This window comes from Eublepharis macularius, chromosome 7, assembly GCF_028583425.1.
Source record: "Eublepharis macularius isolate TG4126 chromosome 7, MPM_Emac_v1.0, whole genome shotgun sequence".
Lineage (NCBI taxonomy): Eukaryota > Metazoa > Chordata > Lepidosauria > Squamata > Eublepharidae > Eublepharis > Eublepharis macularius.
Genome location: NC_072796.1, coordinates 142,313,165 through 142,333,810, shown reverse-complemented (window position 1 = coordinate 142,333,810; position 20,646 = coordinate 142,313,165). Strand labels below are relative to the sequence as shown.

At 45.1% G+C, this 20,646-nt stretch overlaps 1 protein-coding gene across 1 annotated transcript; it reads left to right on the top strand.

Annotated features, from left to right (window-relative positions):
- The first annotated feature begins 559 nt into the window (after window positions 1-559).
- STX17 (syntaxin 17) lies at window positions 560-17,897 on the top strand. The gene is made up of 8 exons (XM_054986024.1): window positions 560-614; window positions 3,332-3,509; window positions 7,344-7,409; window positions 9,373-9,601; window positions 10,883-11,001; window positions 11,101-11,151; window positions 14,060-14,146; window positions 16,667-17,897. The coding sequence occupies exons 2-8, from the start codon at window positions 3,387-3,389 to the stop codon at window positions 16,904-16,906; spliced, it is 915 nt and encodes a 304-aa protein (XP_054841999.1). The 5' UTR covers window positions 560-614; window positions 3,332-3,386; the 3' UTR covers window positions 16,907-17,897.
- Window positions 17,898-20,646: the final 2,749 nt, after the last annotated feature.

Sequence of the window (20,646 nt, the reverse complement as noted above, 5' to 3'; positions counted from 1 at the left end):
GCGCCCTTGGGCCGTCACTCCCTCTCAGCTTAACCTCCCTCACAGGGTTGTTGCGAGTATAAAACGGAGTAATTTTTTTTTTATAGAATAAATGTGTTACATGATGGGTCAAATGACTGTAAATAAAGAACTGATTGAAAACGGAGAAAAGGAGAATAAGTTGCTCTGTGTCCCTGGCGGGAAGTAAAGCAGATTATAAATACCCAGATAAATTTAGATTTCTCTGCGCAGACAAAACCGCCCAGTTGCAGATTATTGCTGTAAACCTATAATAAATATAAAGAAATCTATTCTTTATATTTTTATTTATATTCTTTATATTTATATTTATATTCTTTCTATTTCGAGAAGCGGGGCTTCCAACGCAGCCCTTCCAACTCTCCAGCAAAGGGGGCCATCGGGCCTGCCTCCGTGCAACCCCGCCAGCCGCACGACGCACACGTGCACCGGCGCCCCACTTGGCTTGCAAGCGTTTCGCGCGGCACCGGTCCGCGCAGGCGCATGGAGCCGGAAGCCGTGCTGCGCGTCGCTCTAGGCGTTCTCCCTCTGTGGTGAAGAGCTTCCGGCCAGCTTCCGGCTTCGGGCAGAGCCAGGCCGGGAGCCGCCGCAGCCCGGTGAGTTGGGGGCGCTTAGCAAGCCGGGCGGCGGAGGGTCTCTCTGGCTGCTCGCTGAGGTAGACTGCCTCTGCCTAGGGAGGCTCCAAGGCGGAAGCAGGCAGGGTTTTAGGGTTGCCAGCCTCCAGGTGGCAGCTGGAGGTCTTTTGGAGATGCAGCCGATCTCCAGGCCAGAGAGATCAGTCCCCCCTGGAGGAAATGGCTGCTTTGGAAGGTGGGCCCTATGGCATTATACCCCGCCGAGGTTCCTTCTCTCTCCAACCTTCGCCCTTCCGAGGCTGCACCCCACCCCCAGTCTCCAGGAATCTCCAGCTCCCGACCTGGAGCTGACAACCCTTTGTCACCGCAGGCTGGCTGCATCTCAATGCTCTCTTGACCCGACCATGGTCGAGAGAGCCGGGATGCACGCGGAGCCCTGTTTGTGGCGTGCCCTGGGTATTTGTTTACTTACTTATTTTCTTTGTTTATACCCTGCCTTCTCCCGAGTGGGGACCCAAAGTGGCATACATAGTTCTCTATTTTATCCTCACAACAACCCTTTGAGGTGGGTTAGGCTGAGAGGCAGTGACTGGCTGGAGGTCATATATGTGCTCCTATGAGCTCCTTGTGCTTCATGCTGTCCAATGTCAGCCCTAGAATTGCTTATGTTTTGTTTCAGCATTTCCTCAACTCTGTACTGGATTCTGGCTAATGCTATGTCTTTGTAAACTTGTGTTGGTTTACCCTATGGCAGTGTTTATGGAAATGTCCTTGCTTCCATGGCACAGCAGGGATTCGAACCGGGGTCTCCTAGACACCATGCGGGCTGTCCAGCCCCTGGCGGGTGTTATGATTTCTGCTTGGGCCACCTGATGTGCCAGGTATTGGTTTGCAACTGGTGGTACCTGGCTGGTACCTTTGCATTTCTCTCTGCCCTCCTTTTCGGGGGTGAGTGTGGTTTTAAGAGCTGGAGGAAACAAAAGAGACAACCATGGACTAAGTTGTGGGAGAAATGAAAAGGCTTCTGTGTGGTAGCTGGTTGGGAAAAGCATGGAAACCAGTTGAGTCCTCGAACAGGAGTTCCAGTGAAGACACATAATGAAAGAGGAATATCGTTGGAGCAACTCTGAAATGAATTTGCTTCTAGCAGAAGCTTCTGTGGACTAGACCCCTCAAAGTTGGTTTTATGAGGGTGGTCCCGACCGGGCAGCTGTATATGTTCAGACTTGTGAAGGGAAAAAAAGGTAGTAAATCCCAAGGCCAAAGGGCTGTGAAATGCAGGAAGTACAAGATGAGATATAATTAAAATTCAGATGGAATCCAGAAAAGTAGCGACATCATTTACAAGAACTGTAATTGGTGGAAACATCCTGTCCCTAATTTTGCTGTATTCTTAGTAGATGGTGGTGTGACTGAAACAGGCAGACCCTATGTAGACTCATGCTGTAGGGCACTTCTGGATGTGTTTTGAAACATGCAAATTTCTAATGCTGAGGATCTCTATAAAAGGGGCATATGATTTGGTGAGAGCGGTACAGTGGTTAGAGTGTTGGACTAGGACCTAGGAGATCCAGGTTCAATCCCTGCTAAGTAATGGAAGCTCACTGGGGGACCTTTGTTCAGTCATTCTCTCAGCCTAACCCACCTCACAGGGTGGTTGTTGGGATAAAATGGAGGAGAGAGGAGAACGATGTAAACTGCTTTGGGACTCCATTGGGGAGAGAAATGGGGTATAAATATCTGAAAAATAATAGTGGATGTACTGTGGTAGTGCACAGTGTACTCCTCTGGAGGTTTACTCAGATGTAAAGATCACTGATTTCAATAACCCTAGCTTTCAGGTAAGTGGATGTAAGATTGCAACCTGAAATATCAATCCACAAGTCCTTAGTTTGAATGACACCTTTGCCATGAACTTACTGGGTGGCCTGAGGGAAGTCACTTGTTCTTAGCCTCAGTCCCTGGCTGCAGTATGGGGATAATAAAACTAAACTAACAGGGCTACTTCACTCAACCATTGAAACTTGCTGTGTGACCATGGGCTCTCAGCCTAACCTACCTCGCAGGGTTGATGTGGGGATAAAACTGAAGGAGAATAATGTAAGCCACTTTTGGTCCTCCCTGGGAAGATAAGCAGGGTATAAATCTAGTAAGTAAATAACTATATGATGGATGGAGGGAGTGTTAAGACTTGAGCATAAAATAGATTGTCTCCCCTATGCCTATGCTTAAGTTGTTTCAACTAGAAATAGAGGGGAAATCAGCAATAATAACATTATTGTTATTAACATAATAAATAGCATTTAGGAAACGAGTAGAGAAGTGGTTATAGCTTTTGTTATATAATAATATAAGATATTCCCTTTAGTATATAATACGAAATCTAGTAATATACTGTAGTGTTGGTATATAAAAATAATGCTTAACTGCGCTTTAACTGTTCAGAACTGTTCACAAACACAATCTGAGTCATCCTCACAACAAGCCAGTAAGGCGAGCCAGTGGTTGGGACACAGGAACATTGTGCATCTGTGTGATAACAAGATCTTACTCCCTTGTTCACTGTCACTGCTCTTTGGGTGCCAGATTTGTTGGGGATAAAGATTAGAAAAAAATAAGAAGCCCTATAGACCTGAGTGACTCTTCCAGACACAGAAAAAATTGCAAGGAAGCCCCTGAACAAATGTGCTTGTATTGCGCATTCTGTACTTTGTTAATGCTTAAAATATTTCTGACAGTTATTTTAGATAAGTACAGAATTACTAGCCTTGCTCCGACTTGAAAAGCTTAAAGATGTCTGAACAGGAGGAGAAGCTCAGTCTGCGTCGCCTTGAGCCAGCAATCCAGAAGTTTATTAAAGTTGCAATTCCAACAGATCTGGAGAGGCTGAGGAAGCATCAAATAAACATTGAGAAGGTGGGTCTTTCTTGTTACTCTTAATGCTAAACAGGTGTAGTGAAATGTTAGGTTGGCATCAGCCAAATTTCAGCAAAGCTGAAATGTTTTCATTGACGTCCTATTACTAAATGTGATTTACCAGTTTACAGTGTTGATACACAATCTAATCCCGATCACAGCCAGGTATGTAGGGGTTGTCTGACAGCTGCTTGTAAAAAAAAAAAAAAAGTTCATAAAAAGTTCAGGTTTAAATAGGGGTCTGGTAGGATCTTACCAAATTTTGGCTAACTGGTGTTTGTTGGTATAATGGTTGGGCCATTACTGTGTGTGGCACTTGAGAGCCAGTTTGGTGTAGTGGTTAAGAGCAGCAGGACTCTAATCTGGAGAGCCGGGTTTGATTTCCCATTCCTCCACTTGAAGCCAGCTCGGTGACCTTTGGTCAGTCGGAGCTCTCTCAGCCCCACCCACCTCACAGGGAGATTGTCGTGAGGATAATAATAACCCACTTTGTAAACTGCTCTGAGTGGGTGTTAAGTACATAAATTGAATTTTAATATTATTATTATTACAACATACAAGAGGGTAGGTTCTTTCCCTGAGGAGCTTAAAATGTAAAATTAGACCTCAGAGAGGTGGTGGAAATGGGGATAAACGAGGAAGATCTGCATTCGTTCCAGTTAGGCAGGTTCAGGCTTAGGTTCAGTAGGGGAGAAGGCTGAAGGGATTGTTTTCAGCTTTGAGTGCTTGTGAGGAGTCATATTTGTAGCAGCTGTAGCATAACTGTGAAATGGTTGGGATGCAAGTCAGTCCTCTGCTGGTTTGAATCCTATTATTGCCATGAACTCTGAAGGTGGCCTCGGGGAAGCTACTCCTCTTAGCCCCAGCTCCCCAGCTGTATTGTGGGGATAGTAATAATACTTTGTTCACCGCTTTGAATGGGCATTAATCTGCCTAGAAGAGTGGTATAGAAGCACATTATTATTATTATTATTAGTTGTAGTAACAGAGCTGCTGTAGCATAGTGGTTGGGTTGCTAATCAGCACTCTGCTGGTTCAAATCCCACTCCTGCCAAGAGCTCAGCAAGCGGCCCTGGGGTAAGCCCTAGCTCCTCAGCTGTATTGTGGGGATAATAATAACACTGACTTTGTTCACCACTCTGAGTGGGGCACTAATCTGTCTAGAAAAGCAGGATATAAGCCTAGTTATTATCTACCTGAGTTGTTGGCTTGTGCAGTGATGTAAATGTCTGCATTCTTATCAGTTTATTTCTTTCCCATGCCAAGTTGTCCTTCTCAGTTCTACATTTCCGGCTGTTTTATAAAATGGGAGTTCATGGATTTTTTCTTTTAATATCATTGGCGTTTCATACTATATTGCTAGAGCTTGGGCTTTTTATTTCTGCTATTTGGGATTGGAATGTTATAGTGTGCTGCTGCTGTGAATGTTTGTGATGTGTGTCTGGCTTAAATTGTATTATAATGTTAACTTTTTGCACGCTGCTCAGGGATCTTTGCTAGAAGGACAAAGGTGTAAATGGAACTCAGAAATAGGTGAATTCATGGTGCTGTTGTTCGAACCAAAGTATTAAGCTCTGCGCTTGCTTTCCCAGCTGCTGAGTGCAGCCAAGCCTTGTAGTCTGTTAACCCGGCTCTCATGCTGTCCTTAACTATTTGAACAGAATATCATCAGAAAGGGCCACAGTCAGTCCCTGTTGACCTTGGAAAACAGGCAGTAATAGCGCACAGGCATTAGAAGTGGCAATAACCCTTTTCTCTATGTGGGGTAGCAAGCTCTTTTGAGAATTCCCCTGAATTTCTCACAGCTTGACTGTGAAGAGAACACATGGTAGGTTGGCAACCAAATCTTACCTATATTTGCTTTTGAAATAAATCTCATTTACTTTACTGTCACTTACTTCCAATACGTGGCTCCTGATCACAGCTGTTACGCTTCCTTTCTAACTAAAAATCATTATGCGTTTACCTATTCAGCATAAAAGGAGTAGCACTGTGCTCCAAGAAGAGATGTTTTTTGTTTCTCAAATATTTGAAATGAAGAGTTGGCCGTAGAAGCCCTCAAGCACTGCTCCTGGTGATGGTTTAAGCCGAGCCTGTTCTGATCTTCCTTGATCATTTCTCAAGACGTATAGAGGAAGTAGACTTCAATGGCAATCCTTTTAAATTAAGTGTCTGGCTCATGCTCCTTTAGAGCCAGAAGGGTGTCTCAGTCACAGGGTCAGTGAAGCCATAGAGGATGAGATTTCTGGGTTGGATCCCAAGAGCTTTTCTGCTGTTGCGCTCCACTCAGAAAACTATGTTGAGGATCACAGTACCTGCGTGGACAAAATCTATGTAGAATTGGGGTTGTAGGAAGGGGGGAGATGGACTGAAAAAGCTATCTGGATCCAACCCTCTGGCTACAAGCATGTTTTGTTGCAAGGTGATACTCTGCGGCCTGGATCGAGCATTGCATGTTTTGCTAAATGTGGTGACTGAATTGTTTCTCTGCAGCATTTATCTTTGTCAAAATGTATGCTAGAGTAGTTACCACTCGACCACACACACACACCTGAGCTCCCCTGAGGTCAAAAGGCGACTCCGTGACTTAGTGTATCCTTTAAGTAGAAATCGCTAATGATGCCAGAGGGCTGAGAGCAACATTTTGTACTAATGATGAAGCTCTTGTCCCTAACTGTGTTTCATCAATATTGACTTAAGCCTTAATTTCATGTTATCCAGTCGGTCAAATCTACTAGATCGTTTATTTTAAGATCAATAGCTAGTGCACTCTGATCCTGATACTAACTTTAGAAATACGTAACAACCATAGCGGTACTAAGAACTTCTTGCACAGGGGACATCCACCTAAAAATAAAAGGTATAAAGCAGCCCTTCAGCCTTCTTTCTCGGAAGGCAGGAAGAAAGATGCTTTATGCCAAGACATTTGAGGACGCTGAAGATATGAAAACTCTGCCCTGGTGGTTTGGAAGGAAAAGGCGAGGAATGGTTAGTGCTCGAGGGACACACAGGAACAATAGGAAATAGAAAGAGTCTAAGATTAACAAAGTTTGTGGAAGGGTATGAACTTTTGAGAGTCACGGCTCAGTTCTTCAGATACCTTCAGATATTCTTATAGGTGCTACTGGCCTCTTGGCCAGAGAGCTGTCGCCAGATACTGGACACGGTGCTGACTTCGTAGGCTCCTTCTCTTGCGCAAGAGCTTGGGGGCCACTGTGGTCAAAGCCCTGCCTCTTCTCTCCTGTGGATCTAGCCCCTCTCAGTAGAAAAGAGCAAGTGTCCAGTAGCACCTATAAGACTAACAAAATTTGTGGTAGGGTAGGAGCTTTCATGAGCCACAGCTCACTTCTTCAGACTTACTTCAGAGTCACTTCTGTGACTCACCAAAGCTACCCTACCACAGATTTTGTTAGTCTTAGAGGTGCTTCTGGACGCTTTTCTACTGCTACAGACAGACTAACATGGCTGCCCATCTTGATCTAGCCTCTTACAATGAGGGCTTGTGAAATGGATCACCTATCCATAACTGCTTCAGGGTATAGAGAGAGGCCCGTCTTTAGGGAAGGTGGTTCAAGGCCCCAAAGGGCTTTAATAGTTAAAACAGAGGGTCAGTTTGGCGTAAGGGCTATTTTTTTGTCTCGGGTCTGGGAGAAGTAGGTCCGTTCCGCCAGGTAACTTACTGGGTGTCTTTGGCCCGCTCATTCTGCTTTGGTCTAACAGGTTGTTAATGGGTGTCAAAAATAATTTTTAATGCCTGTTCCCCCCTCCCCCTTTTCTCTATTGCCCGCCAGCCATATCCATTAAGTAGATTCTCCCCTTTCCCCTTACTTTTAGTACCAGAGGTGCAGTCTGTGGGACAAATTGCACGAAGAACACATCAACGCAGGGCGCACGGTGCAGGTAAGACGGCGGTGGCTGTAAAAGTCAAGAGAGAAGCTCGTGGTGGGGGGCGGGGGAGGGTTTACTGGGAATGTTTCTTTAAACCAGAAAATGAAAGTACAACGTTTGCCATCCAAAGGTGTGTTGCTTGTGATGTGAGCGATGCAGAAAAACACAGATGCAAACGTGCAGTTTATGCTGTCAGACTCACTTTAGCAATCAAGAACGGCACGATGTGAAGTAACCCCAAATTCCCTCGAGGCAACTGATCCCGGACAAATACATGGCTGGAACTCATTAGTCATCCCAGATCTCTGCTGGCGACGGAACATCTGGCCAAGAAAGCGCCATCATAGCAATCTAATTGCACAGGAGTAATTTCCTGGGGTTGAGTTGATGCTGCTGAATTGGGGTTACCTCTTGCACCCGTCGACTTAGGGCTCTCTCCACTTGCCATTAACGTAATTTCAATTCCATTCCAAGTGGGGAAAGGGACATTTAGCAAATGGAGCTGCGTTGGGTTTTCCTGGAATTTCTTTGGGTGAGGCAGGGGAAAATATTGTGCATGAATGTTTTAACAGTATTGAAAAGCAGTAAAATGCTAATAAAATAATCAGTTTTTTTTAAAATTTTATTGGTGAGTACATAAATTTTACATAAATTCCCCATATTACCTAAATTATAACAACCCCCCCCTTTCCCCCCCTCCTTATTGACTTCCAACAGCTTTCCAACCCTTAACCCATCTTATCGTTTAAATTATTTTTAACTATATTCTTCTAAATCTTATATATATTGTATCCCTTATTCTAAGCATGTGCAAATTATTCTGTATCTCAGATTCTCTAATATATCCATTCTATTCCTAACTGTTTAACCTATCTATTTTTAATACAATCTTCTTAATAATAGTGTTAACTTAGATTAATTAATGACTAAATTTCCCCATTAATGGTAAAGTTACTTCTCTCTCCCCTTTATAAAATCACAAATTAATAATTCTTAAGAAGAAAATAATCAGGTTTTGAGTGTAAAATTGGTTGGCTCTCGTTCATCGCATAGTAAAATAAAAGCTGGAGAAAAAGAACGTTTGCTTTTTAGTATTGTTTTCAGTCGTTATATTGTGCTTTCTGGTATTCAAGGCTTTTTTCAAATGGCCAAACTTTAAACTTACGATTAAATTGAGACTGGTGCTCTAAACTAGCTTACTGTTAAGTAAGTCCTAATGAACGCCATGATTAGATTATTCATAAGCAAACACAGTTTGGATTAGGTTGTTCCAGGCTTCTTTGAATGTTCTCCAGAAGGGATAGCGGAGCTGCAGATAGGGATCTAGCAAGTGTCCTTTCACTTTGGACAGGGTTTTTCACTTTTCTCATCCCTTGCCTAGTATTAGTTTTGCCAGGCATGTTTATTTTATTCTTTTATTTAAAACATTTCTATGCAGCCTTGCCACCCAGTTCAGGGCTCCCTGAGGCAATGAACATTAAAACATTTGAGACATTAAAAACGTTTAAAATACAGATACATATATTTAAAACAATTAAATAAAGCATATAAATACATAAAAACAAACGGGGAGAAGAATAAGAGTTAGTAAGGAAATGCCAGATTTTGAAAAAGCCTTCATTACTAGTGGAAGACAATAATGGAGGGAGATCGATAATCTCTCGGGGAAGGGAGTTCCGAAGTTTTTGTGCCACAACCAAGGAGGGCCCTTTCTTAGGTTGCCACCGGTCTAGTTTCAGATGATGGAGGCACCTGACGAAGGGCCTCTGAAGATGACCCTAGTGGACGGGTAGGTTCATATGTTCTAAGGCTGCCCTAAACAGATTGTTCCTTCAGCCCATTTCTCCCACCCCGTAGAAGCACACAGAGATCTCCCATTCCAGGGTGTGCCTGGACTGGCTGTGCCGTGCCGTGCCTTGCACCCAGTGGTTTTTTATGGTATTACAAGTCGCCTTTTTGAAAAACACTCTTACAGCAACTGCGAGCAAATATCAGAGAGATGGAGAAACTTTGTTTGCGGGTCCGAAAGGAAGACCTCCTGAATTTGCAGAGAATGATCAGCCCGGTGAAGGAGGAGGCCTTGTCTGCCATAAAGGAATTTCTTCGGCTCCATTCGGAGTCTGCAGAAGAACTTAAAAGACAGTTGAACGAGAGAGAGGCATCACTGCAGTCGCCGTTGACCAGGTCGATGACTATTGGGGGAGGTAAGAGGTCTCACCTTATCTTACGTAGCTTTTTGAGAGGTATATTTTGAGCCTTGTCTAGGTCTTCAGCTTGGTGAACAGGTAGATCTAAGCCAGAGTTCCCAACACGGTGCCCGTTGGTGCCATTGTGCCCGCTGACACTGTTCTTGGCACCTGACGTGTTTTTAGAAAGTGGGCAGGGCAAGCGGGGGGCTCACAACAGAAGGATCCTCACTGTGCGACTGAAGGTAAGGTGCAGCAGCCATTTTGTGGCTGGCGCTGCGTTCTGCCGCAGTTGTTCTGTGGCAGCCATTTTGAGGTTGCGCCCACCACACCGTGCCAGATTTCCAAAGGTGCCCGAAGGCTCAGGAAGGTTGGGGATCCCTGACTGAGACGTCACCGCTGGAAAATGATCCATGCATGATAGGCCAGCATTGAGAACTGTGGGAAGGTTCCCGTCAGTGTGAAGTATGCTGAAGTCCCAACGGGGCTGGCCGGTCTGTCTCCCACGTTCTTTATCCTTCCCTTCCTCCTAAGAGCTCAGGGCAACATACGCGAGTCTCGCTTCTCTGTTTTATCCTCCTCATATCCTTGTGAGGTAGGTTAGGCTGAGAATATGTGCCTGGCCCACGATCCCCCAGCAAGTTTCTATGGCGGAGCGGGGATTCGAACCTGGGTCTTCCGGGCGCTGTTCCAGCCACTATACAACACTGCCTCTTTGCAGCATATGTCATTTCCCGCATGCTGCAGCCTCTCCCATTGAGATCGATCTGACTTCAAAATGCTTCACTTACACAGAGCGGCACAGCACTCTTCTTTCGTCCGGATGCACGTGCTGTCAAAAATCTGTTCCAAATATTCTAAGAGGAACAAAAGTGAACGCAGTTCAGTCAGATCAAGATGGGTAGCCATATTCGTCTGCCGGTAGCAGTAGAGAAGAGCAAGAGTCCAGTAGCGCCTCTTTAAGACTAACAAAACTTTGCTCTTTTATACTGCTACTGTTCAGTTAGTGATTTAAATAGCAAAATCCTGTGGGCCAGCCTCACACTATTTCCTTTGTGCAGTCTACCTCTCTCCCAGGTGAGATCTGGTTTCTCAAACTAGAGTGGCAGATACCTGATGGTTTATCCTTTAGGTTTGGGGGATCATGTCATTTCCCTGCTCTTTAGCTAACACCTGGCCCTTAACATATTAGTAAGTATTTACTCAGGAGAAGTTCACGCAGGTTAGCGCAAGAGAACTTCGTTGTTTCTTAATGTACGGGTATTGCCCATGCCTGAGACTTGCAATATTTCCACTCAGAAACATTTCATGGCCATGAAACGGAAGGCGCCTCTCAGAGTTTTTGCCAGCTGTTTTCTCCACTCCCTGAGATCCCTCAGGATCAAAATGCTGCCGAATCGTGGGAGTCTTTAGAAGAGGTACCTCTGCATCCACTGCTTCAAACAGTTCTTTTATTGTTCGTATCCAGTGAGCACATTTGTAAGGAAAGGACGACACCTTCTTTTATTTCTTTGCAGGACTTGATAGAACTTGGCAATCTAGTGACTGACTTCTCTCTGATAGTTAACGTAAGTATCACATGTCCTGCCGGATCCAACCCGTGTTCCATCTAGTCCAGCATCTAGTCTCACACAGTGGAGGGCCAGCAATAGCGCCCAGAGGCGGAGGCCTTCTCCTGAATCTGCCTCCTGTCACTGGTGTTCAGAGGTTGACTGCCTCAGAATCTGGAGGTTCTCTTTAGTCACCATGGCTAGTAGCCACTGATAAACCTCTCCACAAATCTGTCTAATTCCCTTTCAAAGCTGTCTATGCCTGTGATCATCAGTACATCCTCTGGCAGGCAATGAATGAATGAATTTATTTGCGGTCAGAGACCATAACAATGACAATACATCCTTATCAATCAATAAAATAATTAAATCCAGCGTAAAAATGTAAAGGACATTAAAAAAATACATTTAGCATTTAAAATCTTATCTTAAAATGTATATAGTTCTCTGGGAAACGCAGGAATCCTAATATTTAAAACATTGACATTAAAATAGTTAAAATCGTAAAAAGAGCAGGAGACTATGTATGGCCATTCTTTTTATTATGGAATTTAACCAAATAGAGACAGAATTTGGCTATTTGCCTGGAGATAGTTGGATTTTCATCTATTAGGAGTTTCTCCAGGCAGGCCTTATTTGCCTCTGCAATTGGTATGTCTAAGAGTGGGGAAATAAACTTTTCCCTATAGACTTGATGGAAAGGACAACGAAAGAACATATGAATAAGTGATTCCACTTCACCAGTGGAGCAACGGCAGCATCTATCCTCATATGGGATCCTCTGCCAGTGAATTCCACATCTTAATCACTCTGTGAAAAGAAGCACTTTCTTCCATCTGTCCTTAAGCTAATGTCCATTAGCTTCATTTGGATGCCTTCAAGTTCTAATGTCACAGGAGAGGGAGAAAAAGTTCTCTCTCTCCACCGTCTCTACCCCATACATTATTTTATAAACCTCTATCATGAGCCCCCTTAGTCACCTCTTTTCTAAACTGAAAAGTCTCTGGCTCTTCAGCCTTTGCTTATAGGAAAGGTGCTCCAACCCCTTCGTCATCTTGGTTTCCCCTTCACTTTTTCCAGCTCTGCAGTGTCCTTTTGGGTATACGGTGACCAGACCTGCACACAATATTCTAAATGAGTCCGCACCATACATCTATACAGGGGCATTATAATATTGCCTAATAGCCTAATTTTTTCCTCCAGGACGAGAAGACATTTCCCAGTGTCATTGGTGCCAGCGTGCACCATGACTGCTGACTCTGTCCCAGTACTCTATCCATCAACCTATCCACACAGTGTATGATGTCCTCAACTTTCGCACCAGGCAGGCGAGTTACTATAAGGTCCAAACACTTTTCAGACCCCACTCTTCCTAATAATCAAATTGCCCCTGCCAAACCCCCCCAACTCCAGAGGAGTATCCTTGGTGCAAGAGGATATTGGTCCCTCCAAGGAAGGGATCTCATTTAAGGGATCACATCTCTCCTTAGTCCGGTGCCTTCCACCCTCGAGACTCTCAGTCTCCATGACAGCAGTGGAGTAGGACTCTTGTAGTAAGGTCCCTGAAGGAGAGGTCCACAGACCTCTCTCTCTCTCAGTTTCTCCAGGGCTCAAGAGAACAAACCTGTTCCTAAGAGTCAAAGAGCTCCATGCATCCAGCGCACGCCCACAATTTCTGCCCAGCGGGCAGATAGTCATACACGTGTCATTCCCAGTACAACGGACTTTTATCCGTGTTTTATGAAGGCTTCCCCTATCTCAGATGTAAAGATTTATCTTGACTCTTGGGCAGCTTTCAGCACTTAGTTAAGACCTGCAAAACAGAATCTGCTCTTTGAACAAGTTTGTTTATCAGTACAAAAATTATTTATAGGGTTCTTCTTGCAAAGCTTTTCCCCATCAAGACGCACAGAGTCCTTCTAGAGTTTATTTCTTTTTATTGAAATATGCTCTAGTCTTTTTAAAGAAGCAAGATATCAAAACATATATGATTATTAATATAAATCCTACAAAAACGGAACACAGAAAAGCAGTAAGAATTAGGTTTGCTAAAATTTCATAATTAACGCCAAGTTTAAAACAATAAAAGTTTCTATGAAATGCATTAAGATTCCCACAGCAATGGTAAAATTCTCATCTAGGTCCTCATGAGATTTCTTCCAATCATAATATCTGAGTTGGCATTTTTATAGGTTATCTTATGCAAAAATCTAAGATCTGTTTTATGTGATAGCCTAGATAAACTATGATTGGCTTAATGCTTCATTAAATATTCATATTTTCTATAGAATAACATTCTAATTAGCCAAAAAGTGACATTATATCTGACTTGCAAAATAAAAATATAAATCTGGGAAAAATGAGAGGAAGAGTTATGTGAGTAGATCTATGACTGGAGGACATTAATCGAGATACTTTCCACTACTTTTAATCAGCTGTCAAAGATGAAAGCACACCTGTGTTGGTTATACAACATGTGAGAAAAAAAATACAAGAAAGTTCATGCATGTGTATTGCTTTAGTATAATGTGCTTTAATTTGTATTATTGTAATGGCTGCAAACACTAGATAGTCACCCCCGTCTCCCCTCCTAGCTTTCTGCCTTCATAACTGGCTTGGTTGTAGCAAGAGCCGGTGTCTTTAAGTTACTTGTCGATTCTAAAGGTAGGAAACAAAGCTGTTGCAGCAGTAACGCAAGTTCATTTCGTAACTTAGCAGTCCCTTGAGTGTTGTTGCTGTGTTGTATTGCCTAAGGGGGAAATGCTCGCTCTGTTGTTTTGTGCTTTCGGTAAGCTTATTAGAAGCTATGACTGAGCTGCCATAAGGCTGCTGAGGGCAACAGGAGAACCGTGCCGTTGTGGCCTGTTTGTTGACGTCCTGCTGCTTCTGGGTAGCAACAGCTCTCTGACCATCGCTTTGCATGTAGTCCCAGCAGGAGAAGATCGACAGAATCGAAGACAACGTCAGCAATGCCGCTGTGAACGTTGAGGAGGGAACCAAAAGCCTGGGGAAGGTAGGGGTCGTTTCCTGCTGGCCGTCGGCCTGCCCGCCCTCGGTTTTATCTGCTGCTCTTTCCTGTCGTTTCTCGGGAAACACTTGCAGGAACCAGCAAAGGGTGAAATGGGTTGTGTGCAAAATGGAGGGCCGGCAGTGACGCACAAGGAGTGAAACCCCCAAGGGCAGGCTCCAATTCTTGCAGATGTAAAAGGAGGAAAAGTTGGGCTTACTTTCAAAGAAATGCATTGAGGGACGACCGAGAAAAGAGAGCTGCCGTAGCGTAGCAGTTAGTGGCTGGATTGCTAATCAGCACTCTGTGGGTTCGACTCCCACTCCTGCCATGAGCTCAGCAGGTGGCCTAGGGTGAGCCACTCCTCTCATCCCCAGCTGGATTGTGGGGGATAATAAGAGCAGCGAGGCAGAGCTGAGGGTCATCTGCACATCGGTGGCTTCTCAGCCCAGATCTCTGGATGACCACCCTCAGCAGCTTTACAGTTGTTGTGGGTCCCCAAAGGCCAGAGGCTAAGGGGCAGAGCAGCAGTCCCCTATACTGCACTCTGAATCCTACCCTCAAGGTAGGTCTGAAACCTCTGCAAAGAGTCCCAAGCCTGTCCCAAGTCCCAGATTCAAGCCGGAAATGGGATCCAGAGGGGTACCGTGAGCGACGGCATCAAAAGCTGCAGATATCTATTGTGTAAATGCTTTCAATACTTTGGAAAGCTTTAGAAAAATCTTGCAGATATATTTTACTACTAAGTGGATGACCCTAAAAACCCCACCAGTGAATTATTAATACTAAGAAAGTACTGGTAAGTTGCAACTGACTAATGGCAGCCCCTCAAGGGGTTTTCAAGGCAAAAGATGAGCGGAGGTGGTTTGTTTATAATCTGCCTTTCTTACTGAGATCCAAGGTAGATTACACAGTGCAAGTCAATAAGAACAACTAGTAACCAGTTTGGTGTAGTGGTTAAGAGTACGGGACTCTAATCTGGAGAGCCGGGTTTGATTCCCCGCTCCTCCGCTTGAAGCCAGCTGGGTGACCTTGGGCTGATCACAGCTCTCTCAGAGCTCTCTCAGCCCCACCCACCTCACAGGGTGTTTGTTGCGGGGATAATAATGACATACTTTGTAAACTGCTCTGAGTGGACATTAAGTTGTCCTGAAGGGCAGTATGTAAATCAAATATTATTATAGGACATTTTCACTGCACTCCTTAGCAGTGTTACTCCAATCTAAGCTCATTGATTTCAGTGGTCTTAGACTGGAGTAACTTTGCTTCGGGTTGCACTGTCAGTGAACGAATGCACTATGATCAAAATCTCGAACATTCAGTGATGAAATGCAATAGGGTATGGGTTGGTTCGCAGAAATTTGAAACGACCGTAAATCAGAAACATACACATGAAACAAAGTGTAAGTAATTAAATCTGACATGATTAATGAAGATGGAGAAGGAGCCCTACGGTGCAGAGTTGTAAGCAGCAGTACTGCAGCCCAAGCTCTGCTCATGACCTGAGTTGGATCCTGGCGGAAGCTGGGTTCAGGTGGCCAGCTCAAGGTTGACTCAGCCTTCCATCCTTCTGAGGTCGGTAAAATGAGTACCCAGTTTAGATAAAGTGTAGATGACTGGGGAAGGCCATGGCAGACCACCCCGTAAAAAGTCTGCCAAGAAAATGTCGTGATGCGACGTCCCCCCTCATGGGTCAGTAATGACACTCAGTGCTTGCACAGGGAGACTACCTTTACCTCACCTTAAGGAGATGGAAGCTATCTCATAGAGGCATATCTACATCAACAGACATAACCCAGTAGAATAGTCTACAGATCCTGTCACTATCCAAGCGTTCTCTCTGAGCCATTTCTTAAAGTAGATCCAGAGAGGTTAGCTGTGTTAGTCTGTAGTCGCAAAATAGTAAAGAGTCCAGTAGCACCTTTAAGACTAACCAACTTTATTGTAGCATAAGCTTTCGAGAACCACAGCTCTCTTCGTCAGACGAGAGCTGTGGTTCTCAAAAGCTTATGCTACAATAAATTTGGTTAGTCATTAAGGTGCTACTGGACTCTTTACTATTTCTTACAGCACGTTCTTATTACTTGAGTAAAAAAGCCCTCCTGAATAATTCAGCTTAGCATAGTTTGTGGAAAGTCAGGTGAGAGCTTTCCAGACCTGCTCTGGCAGGCTGTTCTGTAAGGTTTGGCCTTGCCTGCCTGTGTATTGTGGCCCTGGTCTTTGTGGTCTCCATGGCTGACCCTGCTTAGCAGCCACGCTCTGACAGTCTTGGGCTAATGAGACTTATTCAGGCTGCTAATGAATTATTGCTGGAATTGAAATAATTAAGTCAGTCTCCTTCAGGACTGGGCATGTGAGATTCATATATTTAATTTCTTAAAATTAATACTTGGGAGGTTTTTGCTGCTATGTGAAAGCCTGCCTTGTAATGCTTTGACCAAGAAAGAGACACTGAAGCCTGTTTCTAATTGTGCGCCCTTCCAGGCAGTTGTTCTGAAAAGCATTTCCCCCTCTTCTTTTTTCCAGGCTGCAAAGTACAAGCTGGCCGCTCTGCCTGTGGCAGGCGCACTCATTGGTGGCGTTGTGGGGGGCCCGATTGGACTCCTTGCGGGTTTCAAGGTGGCAGGAATTGCAGCCGCGCTTGGTGGGGGCGTGTTGGGTTTCACCGGTGGGAAACTGATACAGAGGAAGCGGCAAAAGATGATTGAGGACCTGTCCTGCAGCTGCCCCAACCTTCCCAGAGAGGGTGACGGGAACTGCACCTGAGCGGAGGCTACCTTGACCCAGGCAGGCTGGCCGGCTAGCTGGCCCCACTGCCCTTGCTTTGATGAATGTCTCTCGGATCCCTGTGAACGGGAATGCACCTCGGCGTTCTCTCCTGTTTGGGAACCAGACAAGAGTATCCTGACTCTTCTCACCGGGTTGCACCAGCCTCTTCGTTCTGAGAACCAAGAGTTGCATATTTCAGCATAAAGTCATTACAAAGGAAGATCATCCGGCAAATGATCCTCCCTGTACTTTTTAAAGGGTTTTTATAGTGCTCACAACATGTTTTTTTTTTTTCTGGAAAAACAGAAGGGGTTTTAAGACAGTATTTTAGAGCATAAGCACTTTGGTGCCTCAGCAACTCAAGACACTGTGTTTGGCTCAGGTGCCCAGAGATGCCTTCGTGGGATGAGGTCTTTGTTCTTGCAGGGTTCTCCGTGCTCGGATCCCAGGGAAAGCGCAGGAGTGGTGGGCCCTGCACGGTTCAGGCTACGATTGCAGTTCACCCTCTTGACACCCTGAGCAGGCCGGCAGTGACAATCTGCTCCTTTCTCCCCAAACACTACTTTTCTTTTTTTGAAGAGCAGTATCAGGTCGAGCTCTGGCTCTGTTTTTAAAGTGTTACTTTGAGGAAAGTCACAGGATTTGCTTTCTGAATAAATTTCACAAGCGTCAGCCTGTTTCCAAAACCCTCTTTGCCAACTCAGCCAGAGGTGGAAGGATTGCTGAGGGTCAGATGACAATTGTAGGGGAACATGGCTGCACTTGGGTTTTTTCTGAACTCTTTTTCCTCCTCCATCGACTGAGCAGCGAGAGAAGACGAGGAAAGCTTGGCCAAAGATGATGTCGTGCCAACCAAAGCCTTTCTAGTTTGCCATGTGACTTGATAATCTGCCGAGAGGACTTCTGAGGAAGACTCTGATGGTTTTGAGATAACCTGGCTGACCGGGACTGCAAAATGGTTTAATAAAACAGAACAGAGTTTTGTTATTTTGACGGTTCCATCTCATTCATGTTTGCTTCCTTTGGAGCCATCCCTCATCCCAGCCCTCTGCTGCTTTTTGCCGTATAAAAGCACAAGCATCAGCTCAGCCATGGTAAAGGAAGCAGCAACGGGGCTGCAAGGAGAGGATGGCGAGGAGCAGACGGGCGCCCTTTCCCAGGGCAGCCTGGCACCCCTCCGATGGCTGTCTGTCCAGACATCATCAGGAATGTCCTGGGATACTGGGCACCATTGGCCGAGGGGTGGGTGTGGAGGGAGTCGTTGGTGGGTGTGCTGGAACAGTTGTGTGATGGCTTTGGTGTGCATCTGGCTCATGCTTATCAGGCTGCCAAAGGATTTCCAAAACCCCATTGCGGTGATAGTGGGAAGTGCCTCCAGTTGCAGGTGACATTTGGCACCGCCTGTACGGTTTTCCAGGCAAGGCACGGTTGTAAATGTGACTTGTTTTAGCAGGCAGGCAGCCACGAGGCTCAGCTGTCCAAGTCACATTTTGTCATGTTAGTTGGACCCAGTGAGTTTGCTACAGCGAAAAGAGTTGTTCATTCCAACACTGCTGTACTCCCCCTCCCCCAGAGAGAAAACCTTCCTCTGAATGTACATTATCCCCAGCCACCCATCCCTGCCTGTGTTTGTTCCTTGATTACAAATATCTAAGCTGCAGCCTCAAAACAGGAAACCAAAAGAAATGGGGGACCCTTTGCTGGTTTCTCCCTGAATTCCAAGCCTGGCTTTTTTTCTGGTTCCTCTCACAGACGTGTAACCTCAGAAAAACAGATATTAATAACAACTGCACTTATATACTATTCTAGACAGATTAGTGCCTCATCCAGAGTGGTGAACAAGTTAGTGTTGTTGTTATCCCCACAATGCAGCTGGGGAGCTGGGCTGAGAGGAGCAGTTGTCCCAAGGCCACCTACTGAGCTCATGGCAGCAGTGGGATTCGAACCAGGAGACTGCTGATTTGCAGTTGAGCCACTTAACTGCTGTGCTACAGCATTGTACTAATCTCACACGATGTAATCCACCTTGAGTCTCAGTGAGAAAGGCGGACTATAAATAACTATTATTATTATTATTATTATTATTGACCCCTAGTAGCCAAGGTATGTTGTGCACAGCAAGGAAATAATCTCCGGTGTAAACATGTCGGCTCAGTCCATCAAAACCTGAGGAGTTTGGGGAAGGGCTGGTGTGGTAGCGGAGGGGCTTGCTGCATAGGTATGCAGCGTGTTAGACTTGAATAAGGTCCTGGGGGAGGCTGACACACACTCCCACGGGGCTTGGCAGTTGCCTCCTTGAAACAGTTGCCCCCACGCAAAGCAGTCATGGGGCCCGTTGAGCTTCTTCACACAGGTAGTAGCCCTGTTTAAATGAGAAGCTGTGTGACGGCAAATTCCTCCGGGAGCATGTTTCTCTTGTCTTGCCCAGCGTCACATTTAAACCAGCCTAGCACCCGGCTGTTTTAGTGGTTCATTCTGAAATGTGCAGGATTCTTGGAAATGTCATCAGCTGTAAAAAATATGAGCAGTTTTGTGGAATTTAGAAAAGCCAGCTAGCTAGAAAGCTGTTGGGCGCTGTCAGTATAAGCTATCGTATCCAGAAGGGCTTTATTTCTTACAAGTTAAAAACAATCTTACCTGTTCCTTTGACTTTTCATGGGTAAGGAGAGCCCAGTGTTGAGGGGGTGTTCTTATTTGTCCAGATCTTTCTTAAAATGAGTGCTCAGAACCAGATGAGGCCTGACTGCTGTGTTTCTGAGAGTGCAGCCCAGGATTGCATTTGCTTTTGTAGCAGCCACATCACGCTGGGGGCTCATGTGTAGCTTGTCATCAGCTCAGACACCAATATCCTTTTTACATGTGCTGCTTGTTAAACCAGGTTCCCTACCTCCCGTCCTATACTTAACGGTTTTGATTTTTTTGGTCCCAAAATGTAAGCCTTTTCATTTATCGTTGTTGAAATTCACGTGGTTGGCCTTGGCTGGGTTTTCTAGCCAGCCAAGTTCATTCAGAAACCTGCCTCTGTTATCTTTGGTGTTGGCTGTTCCTCTCAGCTCTGTTTCCTCTGCCAATTTTATGAGCATCCAAAGCCATTTCTAAGAACGTCATGCGGTATAGGACCAAGGACAGAGCCCTGTGGCGTTCCACTCAAGGCCTTCCTCCAAAGCTGTTAATTGTTCATCATTATTCATTAATTCTTCAACATTATCTCATACTCATTCGTTTTGTGCTTTTGTTAGTGTTAAGGGATTGTTTTGATTTTTTTTAAAAAAAATCTGGTCTTTCCCATACAAAATTGAGTTTGGCTGTAGCCCGTTTCTGGATTGGGGCCCATACGCATACCATGAGTTTAGAGTCGAATGCCTTAAAGGTGGTTGGGCAATGCTCTTTTGGCTTTGGAGGTGAAAATGTCAAAGTTCTGTGATATGATCAACCTGCTCCATCTTTTGGGCACAGAGCAGGGGTCACTGGGAGTGGGGAGGGGAGGTAGTTGTGAATTTCCTGCATTGTGCAGGGGGTTGGACTAGATGAGCCTGGAGGCCCCTTCCGACCCCATGATTTTATGATTGGGAAGAGGAATGAAGTTCCTTGTGCTACAGGGAGCATTTCCTGATGTATCCAGTATAGTTGCCCAGGAGTGATCTAGAAAGCTCCAGTTTTGCTCTGGAATACGGGCATTAAACCAGCGCCAGAGTTGGCCCCATGACTGCTCGTATCCTTTCCTCTGATCAATTCAA

Bases quoted from the DNA above. Each gene is read 5' to 3' on its own strand.
- STX17 (XM_054986024.1), top strand. From the start codon at position 3,387: ATGTCTGAACAGGAGGAGAAGCTCAGTCTGCGTCGCCTTGAGCCAGCA. The intron at 7,410-9,372 runs GTAAGACGGCGG...ACACTCTTACAG, and splicing joins ACGCAGGGCGCACGGTGCAG to CAACTGCGAGCAAATATCAG. The intron at 14,147-16,666 runs GTAGGGGTCGTT...TCTTTTTTCCAG, and splicing joins GAACCAAAAGCCTGGGGAAG to GCTGCAAAGTACAAGCTGGC.